General features: G+C 48.5%; 11 protein-coding genes across 11 annotated transcripts; 8 read left to right on the top strand and 3 right to left on the bottom strand.

The window, feature by feature from the left end:
• Positions 1-576: 576 nt before the first annotated feature.
• On the bottom strand, positions 577-1,406 carry N7503_011070 (short-chain dehydrogenase/reductase-like protein sdr; the record flags this gene model as incomplete). Its single annotated transcript, XM_057070616.1, has 2 exons — positions 577-951; positions 1,041-1,406. The coding sequence occupies 2 exons, from the start codon at positions 1,404-1,406 to the stop codon at positions 577-579; spliced, it is 741 nt and encodes a 246-aa protein (XP_056917227.1).
• Positions 1,407-2,012: 606 nt separating this feature from the next.
• Positions 2,013-3,852, bottom strand: N7503_011071 (NRPS-like enzyme; the record flags this gene model as incomplete). The annotated part of the gene is made up of 3 exons (XM_057070617.1): positions 2,013-2,391; positions 2,539-2,939; positions 3,652-3,852. 3 exons carry the CDS (start codon positions 3,850-3,852, stop codon positions 2,013-2,015), a joined length of 981 nt encoding a protein of 326 aa, XP_056917228.1.
• A 138-nt stretch (positions 3,853-3,990) lies between these two features.
• On the top strand, positions 3,991-6,304 carry N7503_011072 (fungal specific transcription factor domain-containing protein; the record flags this gene model as incomplete). The annotated part of the gene is made up of 5 exons (XM_057070618.1): positions 3,991-4,465; positions 4,551-4,837; positions 4,895-4,990; positions 5,046-5,197; positions 5,260-6,304. The coding sequence occupies 5 exons, from the start codon at positions 3,991-3,993 to the stop codon at positions 6,302-6,304; spliced, it is 2,055 nt and encodes a 684-aa protein (XP_056917229.1).
• A 1,013-nt stretch (positions 6,305-7,317) lies between these two features.
• On the top strand, positions 7,318-7,886 carry N7503_011073 (Zn(II)2Cys6 transcription factor domain-containing protein; the record flags this gene model as incomplete). Its single annotated transcript, XM_057070619.1, has 2 exons — positions 7,318-7,501; positions 7,559-7,886. Exons 1-2 carry the CDS (start codon positions 7,362-7,364, stop codon positions 7,884-7,886), a joined length of 468 nt encoding a protein of 155 aa, XP_056917230.1. The 5' UTR covers positions 7,318-7,361.
• An 894-nt stretch (positions 7,887-8,780) lies between these two features.
• N7503_011074 (uncharacterized protein) lies at positions 8,781-9,451 on the top strand (the record flags this gene model as incomplete). Its single annotated transcript, XM_057070620.1, has 2 exons — positions 8,781-8,951; positions 9,032-9,451. 2 exons carry the CDS (start codon positions 8,781-8,783, stop codon positions 9,449-9,451), a joined length of 591 nt encoding a protein of 196 aa, XP_056917231.1.
• Positions 9,452-9,868: 417 nt separating this feature from the next.
• Positions 9,869-11,795, top strand: N7503_011075 (aldo/keto reductase; the record flags this gene model as incomplete). Its single annotated transcript, XM_057070621.1, has 6 exons — positions 9,869-10,705; positions 10,764-10,934; positions 10,996-11,139; positions 11,192-11,278; positions 11,337-11,420; positions 11,481-11,795. The coding sequence occupies 6 exons, from the start codon at positions 9,869-9,871 to the stop codon at positions 11,793-11,795; spliced, it is 1,638 nt and encodes a 545-aa protein (XP_056917232.1).
• Positions 11,796-12,430: 635 nt separating this feature from the next.
• Positions 12,431-14,465, bottom strand: N7503_011076 (uncharacterized protein; the record flags this gene model as incomplete). The annotated part of the gene is made up of 8 exons (XM_057070622.1): positions 12,431-12,591; positions 12,661-12,738; positions 12,791-12,871; positions 12,925-13,355; positions 13,413-13,762; positions 13,833-13,987; positions 14,041-14,254; positions 14,310-14,465. 8 exons carry the CDS (start codon positions 14,463-14,465, stop codon positions 12,431-12,433), a joined length of 1,626 nt encoding a protein of 541 aa, XP_056917233.1.
• A 352-nt stretch (positions 14,466-14,817) lies between these two features.
• Positions 14,818-15,225, top strand: N7503_011077 (TIGR04076 family protein; the record flags this gene model as incomplete). Its single annotated transcript, XM_057070623.1, has 2 exons — positions 14,818-14,974; positions 15,029-15,225. 2 exons carry the CDS (start codon positions 14,818-14,820, stop codon positions 15,223-15,225), a joined length of 354 nt encoding a protein of 117 aa, XP_056917234.1.
• Positions 15,226-15,845: 620 nt separating this feature from the next.
• On the top strand, positions 15,846-16,037 carry N7503_011078 (beta-glucosidase; the record flags this gene model as incomplete). The annotated part of the gene is made up of 1 exon (XM_057070624.1): positions 15,846-16,037. One exon carries the CDS (start codon positions 15,846-15,848, stop codon positions 16,035-16,037), a length of 192 nt encoding a protein of 63 aa, XP_056917235.1.
• Positions 16,038-17,217: 1,180 nt separating this feature from the next.
• N7503_011079 (alpha/beta fold hydrolase) lies at positions 17,218-18,252 on the top strand (the record flags this gene model as incomplete). Its single annotated transcript, XM_057070625.1, has 3 exons — positions 17,218-17,580; positions 17,644-18,000; positions 18,076-18,252. The coding sequence occupies 3 exons, from the start codon at positions 17,218-17,220 to the stop codon at positions 18,250-18,252; spliced, it is 897 nt and encodes a 298-aa protein (XP_056917236.1).
• Positions 18,253-19,225: 973 nt separating this feature from the next.
• On the top strand, positions 19,226-20,916 carry N7503_011080 (uncharacterized protein; the record flags this gene model as incomplete). The annotated part of the gene is made up of 2 exons (XM_057070626.1): positions 19,226-19,879; positions 19,993-20,916. 2 exons carry the CDS (start codon positions 19,226-19,228, stop codon positions 20,914-20,916), a joined length of 1,578 nt encoding a protein of 525 aa, XP_056917237.1.
• Positions 20,917-21,352: the final 436 nt, after the last annotated feature.

The raw sequence follows: 21,352 nt of genomic DNA on the forward strand, positions 1-21,352 counted from the left end.
GCCTGGGGAAGCACACCTCTTATCTAGAGATCTACAAACTGATGCCGACACTCTTCCAGCGTTATGAGATGCGTTGCTATGTTCGCCTATGGCCGACCAACTTACTGGCTAACGCTCATATACCTCGAGCTCACTCACCCAAACGGTGAAGACTGGAAGGTCAGGAACCGATGGTTCGTTCACCAGACAGGACTGAGCGTAAGAATCAAGGTATAGAGAAGAGGACCTTGTATAATGCATGCAACAAACGTTACATACTTATTCCTTGTTGGTAAAGATCGATTTTGCCCACCAAACAGCTACAATGCCCCCATTACTCGCTTTGTACACTTTCATTTCTTCTTCTTTTTTTTCTAGTTGGTGATTGTCCTCGGTTTAAAAAGTACAGATGCTTACAGCGGCCACAAGCTCGCAAGACTAATTAAGGTTTGAGTCATGTCCTGAAGCTCAGGCAATAGATATTTCCAGCTATTGAGAGACGATGACAGATCTATAGAGCTCAAACGATACGCGTACGTTTCTTCTACCTGAGAGCCGATCAACGTACATATCAATTGCGCGCCTCCCGCATTCCTCCTAAGCCATACCGCCATTCACACGCAGAATCTGCCCAGAGACCCAGCCACTGGCCGGAGAGCTGAAGAATGCCATGGCCTCCGCAATCTCCTCTGGCTTACCGAAACGCCCACGCGGGCTCAAGTTTTTGATGGCGTTCAGCATGGCTTCCGGCTTACCACGTGTGAACAGAACGGTGTCAGTCGGACCGGGAGCGACCGCGTTGATGGTGATTTCCTTGGGGCCCAGGTCCTTAGCGAGAACACGGACCATCTGCTCGACGGCGCCCTTTGTCGTCAAGTAAAGGAGGTAGGACGGGGCGATTGTAGACGCGTGGCAAAGGGTTGTGGAAACAAGGATAATGCGGGCGCCGGGGCGGAGGTAAGGGACCACTTTCTATAATCATCGACCATCAGCAATGTCTCTTTCTCCAAATATTCTGCAGCCAAGGCTGTGACCCAGTCCTCGTGCTGTGGAGCTTGTACCTGGACCAAAAAGTATGGTCCCTTGACATTCAGATCCATACAGTCATTGAAGTCTTGCTCCGAGGTGCTCGCTAGGTCTCGGACGGGCAAAGAACCGGCGTTGGCAATCAGAATGTCAACTTGACCAAATTTATCCACTGTACGGCGGATCAATTCGTCGCTGTCGGCCACGCTGCCCGCATTTCCCTTGATGGCCAGGGCGTTCTCCTCTCCGATTGCATTGACCACCTCCTGGGCGCTTTGGTCATCGGAGAGGTACTGGAGAGCGACCTTTGCGCCATCGCGCGCAAGACGAAGAGCTGTCGCCTTACCGATGCCCTTAGAGCCACCGGTAATGATAGCAACCTTGCCAGCGAGAGCAGCCATAAGTTCGGCTGCTGAACAGATGGAACGGACTAATGCCACGGGTTAAAGGAATATGAATAATGATCAACTCATCGGTTTCCACAGGGTGGAATAAATGCTTCCTCGAATTCCTTTATCATGTCGACGCTCTTCATATATATGGAGGGTTTAGCACTTGACCCTCAATCGCCCACTCACGCTAACAGCTCCATCCCACCGGAACCGCAAAGACAGAACAAGCCACTCCGTGAAAAGCTCACCAATGACATGATGAATCTAACCCCACTCTGTGCTTAGATCATGAGACATTTTCTATGTCGAGGATCAGGACCCAGCAACTTACTTTACGCAGGAGTGATGCAACGACGCAATGCAGCGCAAAGATCCTACGCTAAAACGGCAGACAGGCAGACATTGACAGAGACCGATGAATCCCTCCACTCGAGTGGGAAATATTTACCATTCATCTCCAAGTGTCGCCGACCAGAGGCAGCTACACCCTTTGACTTATTGAATCATATTCAGGCCACAGCAGCATGATAAAAATAGGGTAAGTCATGTTATCATGATTGAGATTAATGCAAATTTATCGACTGACAGGAAAACACTAAGAACACAGCGAAGGATCTAATATATCAACAAAATCAAATCATGTTTTAAAAGGCAGCCTGATGTGCGCCAGTGCTGGAAATATGAAGCGACGACATCGTCAAAGACCGCATCGACCATTCGCAAAGTCCCCGATCGCTTTCTAGCCTCATCGGTAGCCATGATGACCAAGCCGCAGGCTATGCGCCTGAAGTCCTCGCGGAAGAACTCCTCCAGTTGAAGGACAGGGTTCTGTCCAGGTCCACACTTGGGGTCCGACTTAAGTACCAGATATAACCAGTCCTCGAATGATAGAAACTGGCAAATTTCCAGCTGGGAGCCCAGTGTGATCAAAATGTCACTCCAGGATTGTCGCACGGTATTCTTGAGGAGGTAAGCGATCGAGGGCTTCTGCTCACTGAATGTCAGATCAGTAAGGCAATGACGTCTTTCAATCCTTGCTCCAAATTTTCGGTATCCAGAGGTTTCAATGAATAACCAATCGGGCGGGTATCGAGGGTCTGTTAGACCTGCGCAATCTGTTCCTCTCGAAGAGCTTATATACCTCCCTGCGGGCAATTGACCCCTTACAGTATCCGTGTGAGGAGCGACAGTACCGGAAGGTACCACGATGATGGCATCTGACGAAGAGACCTTGGCAAGGTTTTCCATCTTATTTCCAGCTTGCACAACAACTGGCCACACGGCTTCTCTCACGAGGTTATGATTCTCAAGGGGGTTAATGGGGGCGATAGCCTCCACAGTAACTCCAATCTCAAATTGGCGACCACCTAAGGCAATAGCCGACTTCATCAGACCGCTCTCCACCAAAGATGTCTCGAGTGTCTGCGACAGTGCATTCTCACCCGTAGCGAGCACGATAAGGCCATCAGTCCGGCCCACGGGATTGAAATCGGTGTCTGGGTGCTCAGGGTTACAGATAAACTGTTTCTGTATCTCGAAGGGCTGATCCACACCGAATGGGTAGAAGAATTAGGACATTTTGATCTTTCTCACTGAAGTGAGGCTCGCTTGGCCAAGGATCTCAAATAGGAATCGGGTGGTTCTGCCAGGTGTAGACCTGGCGTGCGATGTTTACCCTTTCCAGTAAGTCTTTGAGGGAGCGCCCTCTCGTCAGCGCTGACGAGGGCGGACGAATTGAAACGAGCACTGGAACAAACCACCACTCTGTCCTCTACGAACTAAGCCTTCTAGATGCTGAGGTGACGACACCTCCGCCATCACCAAGCTACTGCAGATGCCACGTGACGTAACTTTGGGCCGGAGCACTGTAGAGTTATCGAAGCTAGGCCTCGAAGGTCTCCGATAGGATTGGGGTATTCCCAAGTTAGTCGCGACAAGGCACCAATAGGCACCCCACCCTGGTGAGTCTGCAGCTCGTGAATCCTAAGAGCTCTACATCTGCTAAATTCTGCCATAGAGCGACATTTTTATTTTTTTTTGCTGTTTCTTAAGACCCAAGAACACTCTCCTGCTTGCCAGGATTGTTCGTTTTGCGGGGTTCTCCTTTTCCTTCCCACTCCTCCACACGCGGGAAGCTTTTTTGATCCACTCATGATCGTCTTGATCGGCTTTGTTCATAAGAGTCATGGACCTATCACCACCCCGACTGGCCTCCGCTGCCTCATCAGGTCTTTTTGTCTGTACTAATCCTGACTGTGGCAAATCCTTTCTGCGCAAAGAGCATCTCAATCGCCATCTCGTCGTACATACAAACTCCCGCCGGCATAAATGCTTCATCTGTGGGCGAAGCTTTGCCAGGAGGTAAGACCCGCTGGTCGCTTGGCGTCTTGGCCGTCGATGTCGGCCCGCTGATCAATCGGATAGTGATATTCTGAACCGACATGTGCTCCAGCATAATGTGCCTCCTGACGGTGCAAAAAGAGTTCTGTTAGCATGCCAAACGTGTCGCCGTCGTAAAACGAAGTGCGATTCGAACTATCCTTGTTCCACATGCGCCGATAGTGGGGAGCCATGTGTGCGTGAGCCCTCTAGTATGCAGACATTCAACCCAGCAACCCGATCGCTCTGCCAGGGTTCCCTTGCGGAGGAAAAGAGACCAACCGTAACCACGGAGGAAGCAGACCCCGAGGGACCTGGAAACCCAGTCATGTCCACTGCAGAGGAAACATTCCCTCCGCGACTGGAATGGATCACACCAATGAACCAAAGTGGGAGCAACAGTGTCAGCAACACTCGCCCCGCGTCGAGAAATGTTGGCACAGATCAAGATCCTCTGCGACCGCTATCCGATCCTTTGATTGCCATAATCTCTGGGATGGACACAGCCACATCCACGCCGAACAAAGCCCCTCCTTTGTACTTCTGCGAGCCACCTGCTATTATGAGTTTTCCGTTTGACACACCAATGCGTCAACCTTCAGAAACCAGAGATCACTTCACTACAGACCAATCATCTGAGATACACACAACTGCTGTACCAGCCTTTTTCCCCGCCCGCAGTGTTTCGAGTGAGTAGATGCTACAAGCTGGCAGATTTCATGGCCACTGTTATCTAACTTGGCGACGAAGCTACCTCAATACTGAGTATGACAGGCCCAGAAATATCCACCCCAGCATCATCCAATGAGTGGCTGCATTTGCACGAGGCCATTACAAGCCAAGTTCACTTCATCACTGCACAGGTCAAATCCATGGACTTTGAACATTTCCACCAAGCGTGGCCCTTCTTACATCTTCCCACTTTGGCCCCTGAAAAGCAGACTGGTCTGATGACAAGTGCGCTGGCCAACTTATCGATGTGGATGCAAAATGCCAACCGTCATCATCTGGTTCCGTACGCAATCAATCAGGAGCTGCAACGGGCACTAATGCCGAGGATAGTGAGTGTTGCTTGTATGGGTTTTGTAACACGGAAAGATGAATTAACCTTGTAATAGACGGAAGAGGCCCTGACGGAAAGACCAGCGGTTGATATACCACTGCCAACTGTACAGGCACTGGTCATCACGTTAATCTATGCAATCCTCGGAGATGTAGGATTTCTTCCTCGATAGCCTGAAACGGGAACAAGTACACTAATAGCCCCAGGCACCAGCGTCCATTTTGAATTGGGCAGCCCAGTGGACCGACATCGCAATCTCCTCTTTGCGACGACTCGGCGTTTTGGATGATAGGTGGGCCCCGGAAGAACAACTGCAATCCGCTGATGATCGATGGGTCCAAACCGAGGAGATGAAAAGGTACAGCCACTGGCATTCCCCCTATCATATCTACAGCTTCCCGGTTTTTAATATATTGTTAGACTAGTATACACAGTCCTTCGCATCGATACCTATTTGTGCATTATTCTCGATCGCCCCCCTACCATGCGTTACCAGGAGTTCAGACTACCACTACCCGTTTCAGAGGCTCTATGGCGAGCAGAGACAAGGGCAGACAGAACTAACTTCCAATGGTATGAACCTGCGGGCCGAACCAAAAGTGCCTTTTCAACAATGGTCCGCGACGGGCTGGAGTCGCAGGGTTTCATGACTGGCTATCTTCGAATGCCCCACCTGTCCCTTGAGGACAATCACTTCAGTCTCTGTGCTTTCTTGTCCGAGCTATGGGGTATTTCAAAAGAGGCCCATGAGGAGCACCATAGAGACTACCGTTCACCTGAATTAAACCGCACGGCAGACCGAGTGAAGCTCTGGAAAGACTATATCCATGACTGGCGAGTCCACATCGAAAAGACTGACAAGCTGGAAGAAACATTCTTTGGGGAATGCTTAGGCGATTCTAACCATTTCCTCGGTCTCAATCTCACCCTGTACCACCTTCTCTGCCTCAAGCTCTATGCCAATATGCGGTTACTGGAGCACAACAAATGCTGCTCAGTTTGCCAGGAAGCCAACATCGAAGATGTCATTAAGATCTGGGCCCGATCTCCTGACGGTCGCCGGGCAGTCTACCACGCCGCTCAGTTGAAGCGTATCTATGAGCGGGAGAGCAATCTCTATAAAATCAACGACCAACGTCTCTGCAACGTGCTAGGACCAGCAGGCTTGTTGGCCAGCGCTATTATTCTTTGCACCTACAGTGCTAAGGTATTGGAGGCCAACACGCCCAAGGGCGGCACCATTTTAACAGCACCGACCGAGGCAATTGAGTTAGGCCAGTCAGATTTGGTGGGCACGCCAGGGTTCGAGAATTGGATCTCCCAGGGTGGCCCCGCAACTGTTGACGGAACTCTCCTGTATGCATTCTCTGTTCCCCACTTCTCATCCTGGCATCGTGATCGGTTAACAACCTGCCCTGTCTATTCCTCGCGATTGGTCACCTTCCTCCTCACATTAAAATTTTGATGATCAAGCAGGTGTACCTGATTCGCCATATGTTGTATGTATGGAACCAAAGAATAATAGATCGTCTACTTAGCTTTGCTCACCCCTGGACCGGCACAAATCTAGCCATTTATGGAGTTCGAGTGAACACCGTTTGTCCCTCTTGGGTAGATACCCCGATTTTGCCACACCAGTAGACAAAGTCTCCCGGGGTTTGAGTCAAGTTTCCATTGGTATACTCACTATATCAATGGCTTTTTCGATATTTTTGGAATGTTTTGGTCTGTGGTGTTCCCACATGGAGTCAATCTGATAAGCTCCCTATCTTACGGATCTTAGTCCTATAGGTAGGACTAGGATTTCTCTATTTCTATCATAGGAGTAGATTATTCCCAGGGTTAAAGGTATAAATCATCCCCGAGAAGACAGAAAAGCTAGACATACAGTCATAGGGTTTCCTTTGTGAATCATTCATCTTCTTCCTGTTAATCTCAACAACTGGTGCGGGGATATAGGCGACTGATGCGGGGATACAGGTGACTGATGCGGGGACATAGGCAGTACTGGATTTTCTTTGGCGGGTGGGGATTTCCTGTTCGGGTTGCCGCCGCTTTTATGAGGGTGCTCATACTCACACTGAGCGGCTCTTCGTAGTCATGTCATATCACCCATACCCCGTTGTTTACTAAGAGGCATTTATCTACCACCCAGTCTACTGGCAGTCTATCCCCCAAGAAGCATAAGTTCCCGACACTGATTACGGACCCATCAGCAATTTGATGGACTTTTCGTAGATTGTTCCCTCCGAGTATGACGTGAGGGTGAGTTTATCTTCGCGATGGAAGATAAGCGCCTTCCTTTACTTAACTCCCTTATCTTCGTCGCTGCTCCCCTTTCCTCTACAACCCCGATATGACTTCTTTTCGTCATCTCAAGATAGATCTCACCCCATTGCACGCCGTGTCTCCTTACTGATGCCGTACTGGTGTTGCCAATAATTTAGGCGGGCCGCTTATCTCGACTCCAGCCAACAAAAGCCATCAATCGATCATCAATCAACTTGAGAAGCACCGGTATAATGAACGCGTGTCTACAATGTCGTCGAGTGAAAATGAAATGCATCCCGGGCGCGCAAGCTGTTGCATGTGAACGCTGCGCGCGCAAATTGCTTGAATGCATCTTTGAGCCCCACCGTCGAGGCCGAAGGCCCGGAACAAGGTAAGTCGAGGTATTAATGCAGGCGCAGATCAAGCATTCCCAACTAATTGTCCCAAGGGTATCAAAGCGAAAGTCGGTGACACCGAGATACAACTTGTCAAATGGATTGCGACCCGAGAGGACGGCAGTTGCAGAGGAAGATGTCCCTGAACTCGAACCGCCGCCCGCAATGTCACGGTCAACTACCGGCTCAGATGGGTTACAGCCTTCTGGTGTGCTCAATCATGAGGCCATGAAGGGGCGATTTTCTCTGCGATATATTCTTGGCTCGGGAGAAATTGAAAGACCGGAGCGGCATGAAGGCGACCACAGCGGCTCGCCCGACGATCCGATTCGTTTGGGTCTGATCAATATATCTATTGCCCAGTGCCTATTTGATCAGTGAGTGGGACTTGGCGTCAGTAAAATTCAACGAGGTTTAACACTATGAATAGCTTCATCACCGTCTTCAATCCCTATATTTCTCAGCTTGACCCTGCCTTGCATACCTTTTCATACGTGCGCCGGAAATCGTCATTTTTGCTTAGTACAATCCTCGCAAGCTCGGCAAAGGCTTTCAACCCAACTTTCTATCCCAAACTTTACAAACATGCCGAATCTTTATTGGGCAAAATTTTTTTAAGTGGGATTAAATCTACGGAAATAGCCCAGGGGATTCTCATCCTAACGTATTGGAAGGAGCCTCGTGATACACGGGCCTGGGTCCTACTTGGTTACGTGATCAGAATGTGTACAGACATGGGATGGCATAAATTCCTTCCTGCTCAATCTCAAAATCACACAATAAGCGAAAGCGAAAGGCGAGAAACTCGAGATAAAGAAAGAACTTGGTTTCTTTTGTTTGTTTACGACCGGAGGTATGCTGATCGCTTCAAGCCAGATGTGAAGGGGGCTGACACAAGAATACAGCATGAGTCTACAAACAGGCAGACCTTGGATGATTGAGCGTGACGAATTCATTGAGTCGATAGAGACATGGTGCAACGATCCGCTCGCGACCAGGCATGATCATCTCCTGGGAGCATTTGTTACCTTGAGGATATTGACCTCCGAAGCAGTCAGACTATTGAATCCCCAAGGCTGGGAGGGCAAAAGAGCCAAAATGCAAGGAATTGAATTGCAGTTGGACTTTATTGATACACGCATAAGGAAGTGGGAAAAGCAATGGACTCGAAAGATCAAGGCCTTATCAACCAGCGAAGAAAATTGTCACGAATTCTTGATACGCTTCTATGGATCTCATATAAAACTTCAGCTCTCTTCGTTACCACTGCAAGTCATGCTGAGTTCTGGTGCTTCTGAGGCTTCACTTGACTTGGGAACATTTTGGATGGCATATTCGAGTGCGCTATCAATGCTCAAGCTCATATCAGACTTCTCGGCACAAATTTACTTTGTTCAGGACTCGATACATGTGATGAATGCATATAGTGGTGCATTCCTCGTGAAGGTCAGTTATTTTGCCCGTATACTTACAAGTTTGATTTTCTTTTCTTGTGTGGTATAGAGACTGACCATCATGAAAATCAGTTGGCTCACGCCGTACCCGAAACAATTGCGAAACAGATAAGACCTGAGATAATAAAAGCAATTCGCGAAGCAACCGCGGCCTTCTCTAGCCAAGGAGCACCCAATGGGTCTACTTGTGTTCTACAGGCCCAGTTCCTAGGCAATATTGCGGCAAGACTATCCGAAACGGATACTCCGAGACAAAATGACCCCCTTCTTACAGATTTGAGTATTCTTAATGGAAGACTCGACACCGTTGAAACCCCGATCTGTGACGGTCGGTTTTTAAAGAACGGCACACAGGAAGCCTCGCAACAACGTGATATGGCAGCGGCAGAAGCACCGCTCCAAGAGCCAGAAACCTTTATGAGTGACGATTATTGGGCAAATGTGTTTGCAAGTGCCGGGTTCAATATTGACGACGGAACATTCCTAGCTTAGCGTACAGAATTGTAATTTAGATGCTCAACGCTTATCAAAGTTTATCCCAAACACGGCTCCAGATATCTTAATCTCACGTAGATTATAGATATTGACTCCATGGAATGAAGTTTAGCCTCCTCGGATCATCTCGGGGTTCTAGGAGCGCGGGGTTTCCCTTTGTCAACCTCCATTGATAAGAGCCCGGAACGGGCCGCAGTGGCAAATACCGGCGAATTCTGTGCTTAGAATGCCGGTGGATCAGATGCCTTCCGGGGTGCGATAAGGCTAGCGTCCACTCTTGAAACGACGCGACAAACATTACGGCCGTTGGAAGGCGGTCATTGTGATTTTACCTTTGCTAGCTGCTTAAATTCATACATTGCCTGCATACGGCTCGCCCAAGGAATTCCCAAGGACAACTTTTAGCTTCTCAGGATGACGGAGACAAAGCTCAAAACGGCGCATGTCAATATGATGGCTGATTCGCTGATTGCGAATCTTCCATTGCAGGGACTACGCGTTGTGCTGCGTGGCATGCTCGCAAGCCGACCTGATTGCACCACAACCTTCGAGGACCAAGCCCGCAGTTACACCCGCGACATGACGCTACCCAGTGCCGAGTCTGTCGAGACATCCAAGGATGCAGTCGAATACATCCAGAAAGCTAGGAATCATGTCTGCTGTATGCTTGGGTGCGGTCTTTGCTACGAGGCACTCCCTGTTCTCCAAAGCACAGTGGAGGCCATCGGTCGGTTTATAGCATTGACCGAAGGAAACCCGACAGACGAAAGTTCACTTTCGTATCAGGTCACCCAATTGGATGGAGTCATTGTTCAGGCTGTCACAGCTATTCAGAAATCTCTCGTCTCTTCCACAGGATCGCGGAACCTTTCTGAAAATGAGAGCAAGTTGCTTGAAAGACTACTTGATAGGCTCACCAATTGCAAGGTCGCTAGCGAAGAACAGTCACAGCTATTTTTGCTAGATCGAGGCCTTGAAACCGTCGAGGATTTCCTCCACCCCGAAACCTATGGCCATTCTACTGTCATTATTATCCCACCATCCACCCAGGATCTCCCTGAGATCTCAGAATCATTTGCGCTGAATGGCGTCAATCTACCAAGAGTCTTCACTGGGCTTTGGCAACTTTCAAGCCCAGCATGGGGCTCTGCTCCCCAGTCCAAAATCATGGAGCAGTTCTCCAAGTATGTTGAAAGTGGACTCACGGCCTTCGACATGGCAGATCACTATGGGGATGCCGAAGTTATTTTTGTGAATAAACCTGAGCACCCCCACCCTCAAAGATTTCTCGAGCTAACAGACCTTATAGGGACGATACCGATTATCTTGTGCATTTTCGAAATCGATTTTCGCCGCTACCAAATACTGCGTGTTTCATCCAATGACGGTTTCACGGGAGGCAGTGGTTGCCAACATCGATGAACGGTGTCAGAGGCTCAAGTCGAACAGCATTGATCTCCTTCAGTTTCATTGGCAACATGTAAGTCGTTCATCTTTTAAGGTCGATTTTTGAAAAGTAATGCTTATTCTTGTCTTCGCAGTATGAGGACAGCTCATATATCCAGGCCTTGAAGTACATACAAGAGGACCCTCGCGTTAAGAATTTGGGACTGTGCAACTTCGATACAGAGCATATGCAAAAGGTCATTGACAGCGGAGTCAAGGTATATACTAACCAAGTTCAGGTAAATTATCTAAATATCTCGAGCCCTGGGTTATCGCTAAGAATATTTAAAGTTTTCCCTTGTCGATTCCCGGCCAACTGTTCGCATGGCGGAACTTTGTGAGCGACACGATATAAAGCTGCTGACATATGGAACTTTGGTACGTATCTTAAGAATGCCATTCTTGGCCTGGTTCAAATTTTGATTCTTGGCTATAGTGTGGAGGTCTCGTGGCGGAGAGATGGATTGGAAAGGACGCACCTGATCTTTATGGCGAGACAGTCACACCCAGCCAACGGAAGGTAAGCTACCCTATAATGTTCCGGCGTTTGAAAGGTATTGAACTGATCTGGAAACTCTAGTATCTCGCAATGATCAACAGCTGGGGAGGTTGGGCTTTGTTCCAAGAGCTGCTGAAGACTCTTCATTCTGTTGCCCATAAGCATGGTGCTTCTCTCTCGAACGTGGCCACCAGATGGGTCTTGGACTTCCCTTACGTTGGTGCGGTCATTGTTGGCACAAGAATGGGTATCAGCCAGCAATGTGACGAGAGCCTGGCATCGCTTGGCTGGAAATTGGATGCTGATGACCAAAAGCAAATCCAAGACATTCTCAACCGGAGCCACAGGACTGAGATGTTTGAGAGTCTAGGTGACTGTGGTGGTGAATATAGATAGGTAGACTACTTGCTTTACGAAGCCGTCATAGGGAAAATTGGTTGTTTTCAATAGAGTGATTATAATTTTGGTTGCCTTTTGGACCGTATAGTGTAAATCCATAGGAGTGATTTAGACTAAGCAGGGCGCGAGATTTCCAGGAATAAGTTTTGAAACATTGTCTCTTTGATCGCTGGTTTCCTCGACCACCTAGATATCAAACCTTCATCTTGGTTGAACATGCCTCTGATGCTATTAATGCTGACAGAGACTATATAAAGCCATTCAGGTTAAGCTGACATACGGTAGGCTTCCAGCAGTTCTAGCGTTCTCGCCTATCCACTGTGACTTCACAACTCGACGGGTCTGTACAGGTTGCTTGCCTTAAGGCTAAATTAGTCTACAAAAATGTAAGGTCAAATCCGAACATTAAATATCAGTGGTTGTGTCCGAAAGCTCCTGTCAGTCAATACTACTCTACAAAATTCACTTTTACGGTGCTGCTGGTTCACCTCTGTAGAAAGTGTTTTGAGCTTGCTTTTGGCATATCTTTTTACGCAATCAGAGCGGTTCAAGAATTTGAATTTGAAAGACATTTCATTCATAGTTACACAGCATTATTAAATCAAAGTGACTATACTTGATCGTTGAATTCTCTAAATTATAGACTTCCACCATGGCTGGTTGTTGGCCGATTCACCTGAATACTGCATGGCAGCCTTTTCTTCCTCAAAGGCCGCTAGCTCGGTATCCAGATCCACCTCCTTCAGCGGCACAATCTTTGACTTCAGGAAGAATTTGAAGAAGATATACAACACTGTTTGAAGTTAGTTATGTACTAATTGGAGGAAGCTTGGTATGTTCTCTGATCAATGATGTCACTTACCAGCAAAGATCGCGATGTTGAGATAGCAAGTCAAGAAACCTGACGCAGTGAAATTTCCTGTCGTGAAAACGTCGAAGCCTATTTGTGTTAAGAGCTTTCGCAATATCAAGTTGGAAGAGTTAGAACTAACCAGAGAAAAAGACAATCAAGGTTACCATGACCAAAGTGGCAATTGCCGTATAAGGCTGCAATGGGCTTCTGTATGGTAGTCCTATTGGATGTAAGTATATATTGAAATATCAGGAACGGAGAGGGGAAGCTCACTCTCCCTAGAGATGTTTTGGGCGGAGAGTGCACGCCAGAATCGCAAGTATGTCGCCTCGATAACGATCCATCCAATCAGTCCAGCCACAGTTGTGATATTCACAAACCATCCAAAGACGACCGACGAAGTAGAACCGACTGACATGAATGCCAACGGCATCAGAGCAGAGCTAAGACCCACGGCATACCATGGAGTTCCGAAACGGTTGCATCGCTGGAATACTCGAGGGGCATGGCCATCTTGGCTGAGACCGTAGAGAGTACGAGATGCCAAGAAGATACAGCTTGAACCACTGCTGATGGCAGAAGTACAGACGACTGCATTGATGATGTGCGGTACCACAGATATGCCTGCACGTGTGAACGCGATCACAAACGGAGACTCGGAAGCTGTGCCCGTGGAAAGAGACAGAGATTTATCGTTGAAAGGCCTAGATCGATTGATTAGAATATGGCAAGCTCTAAGAGGGAAAAGGGACTCATCATACACAATCAAGCCAACAATGAAAATTCCGAGGACGTAAAATAGGAAGACTCTGATGAAGGTTTTTCTGGTGGCATTTGGGATGGTCAAGCGAGGGTTTTTTGTTTCGGACCCAGCAATGGCCACAACTTGAATATTTCCGTAGCTGAAAGCCGCAGTCAGGAGGATTTTCCAGAAGGCAAGAAATCTGCCTGTGGAACCCGACGCAATATATTCGTTGAAGGCACCCGGAGTGTTCCAATAGTGAAAACCAAGGCGATGATGGTCGGGGCCGCCCCCAAGGTCAATGACAAGTCCTCCAAAGATGCAACCGATGATGAGCATAATTTTGAGACAAGCAAATACAACCTCCGACTAAATAAGATTGCCAAGGTTAGAACTATTGCACCATTATCGAAGCGCGATTGGTATTAGGTTGACTTACTTCACCGTACAGTCGGACTCCGCAGAAATTCAGAGCGACGATGAAGAAGCCAAAGACAGCAATCCATACGGCGACGTTGACTCCAGTATTCCAGAATTGTATCAAGGTAGCGGCAGCTGTGATTTCCGTTGGTGCTGAGATGGCCATAGTATACCCTAACATTATGAGTCACCCGTAATTCCCAATGCACAAGGTAATGGGATCTGACAGAAGTTCCATCCCGTTGCAGCCCCAAGTGCTGGCTCGACAAACTTCGTTGCGTGTCTTACAAATCCACCTGTTGAGGGCATGAACGCGGTTATCTCACCCGTGGTGTAAGATACTCCAGCTGTAACAAAACCCATGACGATGTAGGCCATGAAGGCCCCGGCCGGGCCTGCAGTGGCAATGGCTTGACCCGAGCTCAAGAAAAGACCAGTTCCCTATACATTCTTAGCGTCACTATTAGGCGATTCAATGGGGCGGGGGAGCACTAACGATCATGCCAGCAATGGCGATCATGTTGATGTGTCGTGACTTCAGGTCACGCTTGACCTCCTCGAAACTGCCTTCAGTGGCATCGATGGATTCATCGGCCCCCAAGCTGTGAGTCTTGGACTCAACGTCTTTTGGGAATTCGATTGTAGAGGCCATTTTGTTGAGAGCTAGCAGTCTGAGCCGCTGTATGCAGAAGGAACCCTTGATATCAGCAAGGTCAATAACGGTTATAAAGACTCGAATGGTTTAGCACATGAGATAGCTTATCTCCCCCATGTCCAATCAGAATCCCCGAAATGCGGAGAGATTAGAGTCTACAAGGGACGTGCAAACCGGCGTTCTACCGCCCGTTGGTTAATCACCGGCAGATTTGGCCGATTGGAGAATAGAACACCGACGCTTACTTCGCATGCGTAGAAGATTATATAGCGCGACGTGTAAACGAACTAACATCCATCAAGCATAATAAATCCCCATTGGCGCCTGATAACATCAAATCCATTTCATTATGAGTGAGGAATTTCGATTGTATGACCTTCGCGTGGAGGTCATATGCCCAACAGGAGAGCGAATCATGTGTGGTGCTAAAGAAGGCGACTTCTTTACTCTTCAGGGAGAGATGATGTTTTTGCCCCCTGGACAAGGAATGAGTATATACAGCTTAGGTAAGGATTGACATACTGGCCTGGCGTGCGGATTGGTGCTTAACAGATAACTAGGTTCTGTCTTGCCTTTACTGGCGGCCAAACAACGCATGACAGACAAAAACGATTGGATGACAACGGATGCCTTGATTGCGTGCCCTGATCCTCATTGTCCATCAAAGCTCAAGATTGTACGAACCGGCATCAGAAGCTTTAACCATTCTGAGACTACTGTCGTTCCGTTAGACAAGCCGGCAGGTGAGGATCTCTAGGTTAGCTCACTCCGCGGCCCTTAAGAGAACCACCTTGGAAGTCGTCATTTCCAACCGTTTCGGAGGCTCCACCTCCATCTTTTACCTTAGATAAGCAACCTATTCTAAAGTCTTCATATGATTTGGCTTAGTGAGAACAAATTAAAGAATTCCGTGGACACCTGAAAAACTCCCCAAATATCGTATGAACACAATGATGACTACTTACTTTGCTTCACTTCGTAGACCATATAGTATCTACGGAATCTTTCAGCGTTATCTTCAATGGTATCTATGAAGCCCACCCAGATCATTACAGGCATCACAGCTTGGCATTATTTGCCCAGTGCTGAGTGGAAGTTGATCTGGCCAGCATGGCCAAGGCGGTATATTCGTACTGTTTGCCTCTGACATTTGAGATAAGAAGTATCCAGAGCTCTGGGTAGAATAATGGATCTGAAATTTACGATAAGATATTCCAAACGGAACGAACAGGGACCCACTGCTTTGATTACTAGCGTTATCGAAACAGCTCAAGGGCTTATCCCGAACGCCGACGCTGGTTTACCGGTGTTATTTAGAATGCTGGGTTTACTTGCTATTTCGTCTTCGCTCAGCTTGGCAACTGCCGAGCAGCAGCCATGGCTGAAAAAGTCCCTCCCAACCGAAAAGAGACTCCAGTCGTTCCTTACGTGCAGTTCCCCGAAGAACGCCAGGAACCACCTAGGCTTCTGGAAGGATTCCAAAAGGTTGCCATCGACTCGAAACGCAAGTCAAAGGCCGAATTTACTTTGGGCGTTGACGAATTGACCATCTGGAGCACTGCCTCCTAGAAATGGGAATTCGTGCCTGGTCAATACTCGTTCTTTGTGGGAACATCTTCCAGGGACCTTCCCCTGAAGGATTCCGTCCATCTAAAATAGAATCGCCATAGTTGACACTTTCAATATCATCCAAATAAGTCTAGTAATAGGCCCAAATTTGCTACTTATACTATTTGATCACATCGTTCATTATTAAATGAGGATAGTACGTAATTAAGTGGGAATGGCCATTCGTTTTTAGGTGGGATGATGAAATTCTTGTTTTGAGCAAGTGGGGCCTTGAGGAAGCATAGTGATATTCATCCTATTGGGGTAGCTCACGCATGTAATTAGCCTGCTGTGGAGTGCGCTCAGTAAGCCGATCAGTCTACTCAGGCCCGGCTTTCTAAGTAAATTGATCGGCTCACTGAGCATGAGCAAGGCTTAAGTAATACTCACTAATCCGACCACTGCGAAACGACCTGTGTTTTCGCCGGAGGCCGTGCTCAGATCTGCTTGGTGAGTTCAAGCGGCGAGGGGGTGAGCACTAATCCAAGGAAGCCAAGACTCGTCAAAGGAACTCCGGTACGTAGGCAACCGAGGCGGGGATATAGGCAACTGAAGCGGGGATGTTCAATAACTAAGTTACCCAACTATAGTAACTGACTAATTAGGGATGGATACGATGACCAATTCACCCCGTAGAACGAGCTAGTTACCTATAGAGGAACCCCGCCGTGGATGATAAACAAAGTTTTGGACACAACACAATGCGGAGTAGGTTGCTCACTCTGCTTGTCGATATCCGACTGTTCTAAACTGTTGCTCCTTTCGCGACAAACCCATGACAACTCTTGGTCTATCGCGGGAGACCGTGAGACTTATAAAGAAGTACATAAATGGGATTGAAACAGACCACACGTCATAATTGTTAGCCGTGGGTGACTCGGAAATTTCGGATTCTTCGGGATTTGGAGAACAGAAGCCGATGATCTACTGTGAACCACGGTTGTTTATGCGGGGCTGCGGATTGGTCGGCCTAAGCATGAGCTCATCAATCATGGACGGTAGCTTATATAGCCTCCTAGTTGACCCCGATAGCATTTCAAATTATAGCCTCATTTGGCGCAAATTCGAGAACAAGTATTTCCTGTCTACCGACTCAATCTGCCATTCGTCATAAAATCTGCTCTGTGCACTTCCCTCCGTCATGTCTAACACCAAAACCGTGCATGTCCCCCACCTCGGTGGTATAGAGGCATCTTACCAGATGCCTCACCCTTACGATTCGAAAAAGCCAACCTTGGTTCTGGTCAATTCATTTACCACTTCGGCAGAGTTGTACCGTGAGCAGTACGCCAACAAGGAGCTGACTGACACAATGAATCTGCTCGCCATCGAGCTTCTTGGTCACGGCCAAACACGCACTAAGCGTGAAAACTGGACGTATTGGGATACTGCTGAGATGAATCTGCAAGTCCTTGACGCTTTGAACATCGACAAGGCTTTTGTACTCGGCACAAGTCAAGGTGGCTGGATCACAGTGCGCATGGCGCTGATGCGGCCGGAGAAGGTGAATAAACCCTTTTCAATCTTGAATTATAAGACACCACTATGCTGACACATGGGTATTCAGATCGCTGGCATCATCCCCTTGGGCACATCATTGGATGCTGAGACCGCCACAACCCGCGACCTTAACTGCTGGGACGCGCCTAAACTGTTGACCGCCGATATTGAGAAGTGGACTTCTCAGGAGCCCACACCTCAGTTTGAGCCCGACCTGAAGTTTTGCGATTTCCTAATCGATATCGGCTTCGGTAAAGATGAATGTCCAGCTGATGTCCGCGATTACTGGCGTAAGACCATCCGCCAAAATTACCAAGGCGACGATGGCCGGCGTCGCATTCGCATGGCATCTATCAACTTGAGGGATCGGGATGGCCTGCACCCGAGGCTGTTTGATGTGCGATGCCCCGTGATGTGGTTGCATGTAAGTTTTTGCACCTATCCTTTCCAATATTTCGCTTTGTATCCGAGTAGAAACACTAACTTACCATTCCTGCAGGGAACTAATGATGTTGTCTACTCTGTCGCCAACGCCGAGCGCGAAATTAAGCTATTCGTGAACTCTCCTGACGCACGCCTTAAGACTGTTCCAGGTGGTGCTCATTTCTTGAGTGCTTCTCACCCCAAAGAAGTGGACCAGGCGTTGATTGAGTTTGTGAAGAAGTACAGCGCATAAGATCTGATTATTGATGCATGTATCTGTGGATATCTCTATGCCTGATCATCTTCCCACTGCCGAATATTATCACCTTGGGCTACCTATTTATTGTAGTCGACATACATCGAACGAACAAGCAATAAGCATGACAAAGTTTTGGTGTGGATGGGTATTCCTAATAATGGCACAGTAAATAATTGATTGTCAACTTCATCGATCCATTGTTCTAAATGAAGGAATATGTATCACCAGGCTCTGGGGTCGCCCCAACTTCACTTGCAGGAGAATGGTTAGTCGTAACAATACTCTAGGCTTTTTAAGTAACGTATTCCCAAAAGAGGGCTTGGTGATTCTTTTCAGGTCGCCAGGTTTCTTTTTCTCATGGTCGCGGGCCAGCGTGGAGAAACAGAGAACCACTCCTTTGTCCCCTTCGCAACGTAGGGTATCATCTATGTCAGCAGATGCTTTACCTCTGTGCCTCGACACGGCTTGATGTAGGCATTGAGTATCATCGTTGTCGTTGCACCCGACTTCTTGAGCCATATCGTGAAAAGAGACCACTGAAGTGCAGTCCTGGTGGTATTTGCCCTCGTTTAAGACTGCTATGCACCTAACTGGGGGCAGTACGGGGTGTCTCGTCTCTGCACCCTGACCTAGCAAATATGTAAACAACAGCCAGTCACTTCTGCTTTCGCCTTACCACCTCTAGAGGCAGGGACACATGCGGAGGGGCTTGGCTCAGAAACGCATCACTCAGCCGTCATTGTGTACTTGTCTCGGAACACCACCCAGATACTTTATGCAAATTCCAAGCACATCTGGTGCTCTTCGTAGAGTAAACTTTCTCTCCCTCCCTCATCTGCCAGAATATATCAAGGCCGGATCACCAGTAGCCGTTCTTGCTCGGAGACCTCCACCCACTCTCGAACCGCTGGTAGCAAAGCATGCTCTTAGCACTTTCCAGGACTTATTTCTGAAGACGTCCACCAGGATGTGGACTGCGGCAGCACTGCCTGCCACCAAGAACTCAATTTTCATGCTGTCGGCAACTCACCGCGGCGACATGTATCAAGTTCGGGCGGCCATGATTGCACAGGTCAGGGTTGACAAGAAGGTAGCCCGCTACTTATATCTTCACGACTGCCCATACGTACCGAACGACTTGATAGAATATCTCAAGGCCATTGCCCAGAAACTGAGAATGCCTTATTTCCTCGTCTCATATGGCCGTGAGACTCTTCAAGCCTCGGCTCGCCCACCGAGGGATGGCAGGTGTATTCTTGGAGTCCCACAAGAAAAAGCCGGATTTAAGGAGACGATACTGGACTTGAACAACGACGGATCACTCACCTTCCAAAATATCTCCTTCATCACTGAGGGATATGCCACATTGCGGATGGCCGATATTGTGAGCACGGACGAGTCTAGAGCGATATGGAATGCAGTCAAGGCGAATATGACCATTGTCCAGGGCAGTGAGGACGTGCTGCATCAGATGTTCGAAAATTCCAACACGCACCTCTTTGGACAATGGCCGAAGCCCAACTCGGACCAGAGGACCATCCTAGTGCTGCATCGCGACTCGGGTAAGGGAAAGGACGGCCCGTACCCTGAGTACGACACAGGTGAAGCGCTAGCGCAAATTGTTAGTATAATTGCAGCCCAAAAAAGCTCGAAGGGGACAATGACGCTATTCTGTTAATGTCCCCTTTGGGACTAGTGCCTTCCATCCCACCACTTAGGCTTCACCTCTTGTAGATCTTCTTCTTCTCCTCGTCGCTACCCAATATTACACTTCGTACCATATTGTACTGCTTCCACTTTCTCTCGCATATATTCCCCGTTACTTCGGGCCAAGTCGTCTCCACGCCGAATATCGGACAGTACTGGACACGTCTCGGGACCGTTCATGGCGTCACCAAGAGAGATATCGAGGCTTACTTCCTGAAATGGGCGTACGAGCAAGGGTGGTACCACATGGTTGTGGGGTTCCGCAGCGGCGGCCTGGACCTCTTCACGCTCATGGGGATTCCAACGATATCGATTGGGATCCGCTTCCTAGTTGGCGAAGATCGACACGAGCTGCTGGCGACGCAGCTATTCAGACGTCTCAATGTGCAGTACGACATGCCGCGACATCAGCTCACGGCCTGGATACAAGGCCGCCCGATCAAGCGCAAGTTTAGTACCGATCCCGTCACCTTTGAACCCGACTACATACACTCGCCGTACTGGATGGCGCCTCCTCCAGATAATCTGTTGTTCCCGCCCCAGCCCGCGAAGCCAGCCTCCGCCGACGCGGAGATTGCACTGCGCAGAGTGGACACGGCTCCTTTCACAGAGTTCGACAAGTGGACGTTTGAAGCCGGCCTGCGTGTTGCCTGCGAGCGTAACTTCGATGGTTGGGGCACGACTATCGCCTTCATGACTCCTTTCAACGGCTGCGTCATGACCACCCTTAAGGCGCAGGCGGCCTGTCCGGTGGGTCACAGCCTTGAGGCGGAACCCCTAACGGAATTCATTGGCGAACAGAGGCGTATACAGGCACGAACCTGGGAAAGGATGATGCAGCTCAGGCAGCAACTTCAACTCAATGACGTGGATTTCATGAGATACACAGAAGGTGCGCGGGGTGTGTGGATAAGCTTAGAAAACATTATTTCCGGTAGCGGCTTGCAATGAGGTGTAGGCACCAGCACATTCGCCCATAGAGGTGCAACTAGAAAGATAGGAGTGGTATCTCGGAGAAATTACTTCTTAGGTCCTTGCCTTGGGTGAACTTGGGCTGGATGGTGTGGCTTTCCTTGATAGGAAGTGTATGTTTTCGCGGGGTTGTTTTGCCAGATCGATCAAGTCAACCTACCTACTGTAGTACTATCTTTCAACAGAATGTTGATATTCGGCTTCCTCATTGAGAAGGTTCATATGCCAGCGTTTGTTCCATCTGTCCTCTCACCTGGCATCCGTGAGACGAATGCAAGTCCACAGGTGTATGTCGGGTGTCCCAGGGTCTTTTAACAAGAAAATAGGCTCCAAGTGGGGGTATTTCAACTACGGTATTTATGGAATCTCAAACGTAGGTATCTATCAGATGAAACAACTACTTTTTCACAATCAA

Source organism: Penicillium pulvis (assembly GCF_028828015.1).
Source record: "Penicillium pulvis strain IBT 33274 chromosome Unknown scaffold_8_segment0_segment0, whole genome shotgun sequence".
NCBI lineage: Eukaryota > Fungi > Ascomycota > Eurotiomycetes > Eurotiales > Aspergillaceae > Penicillium > Penicillium pulvis.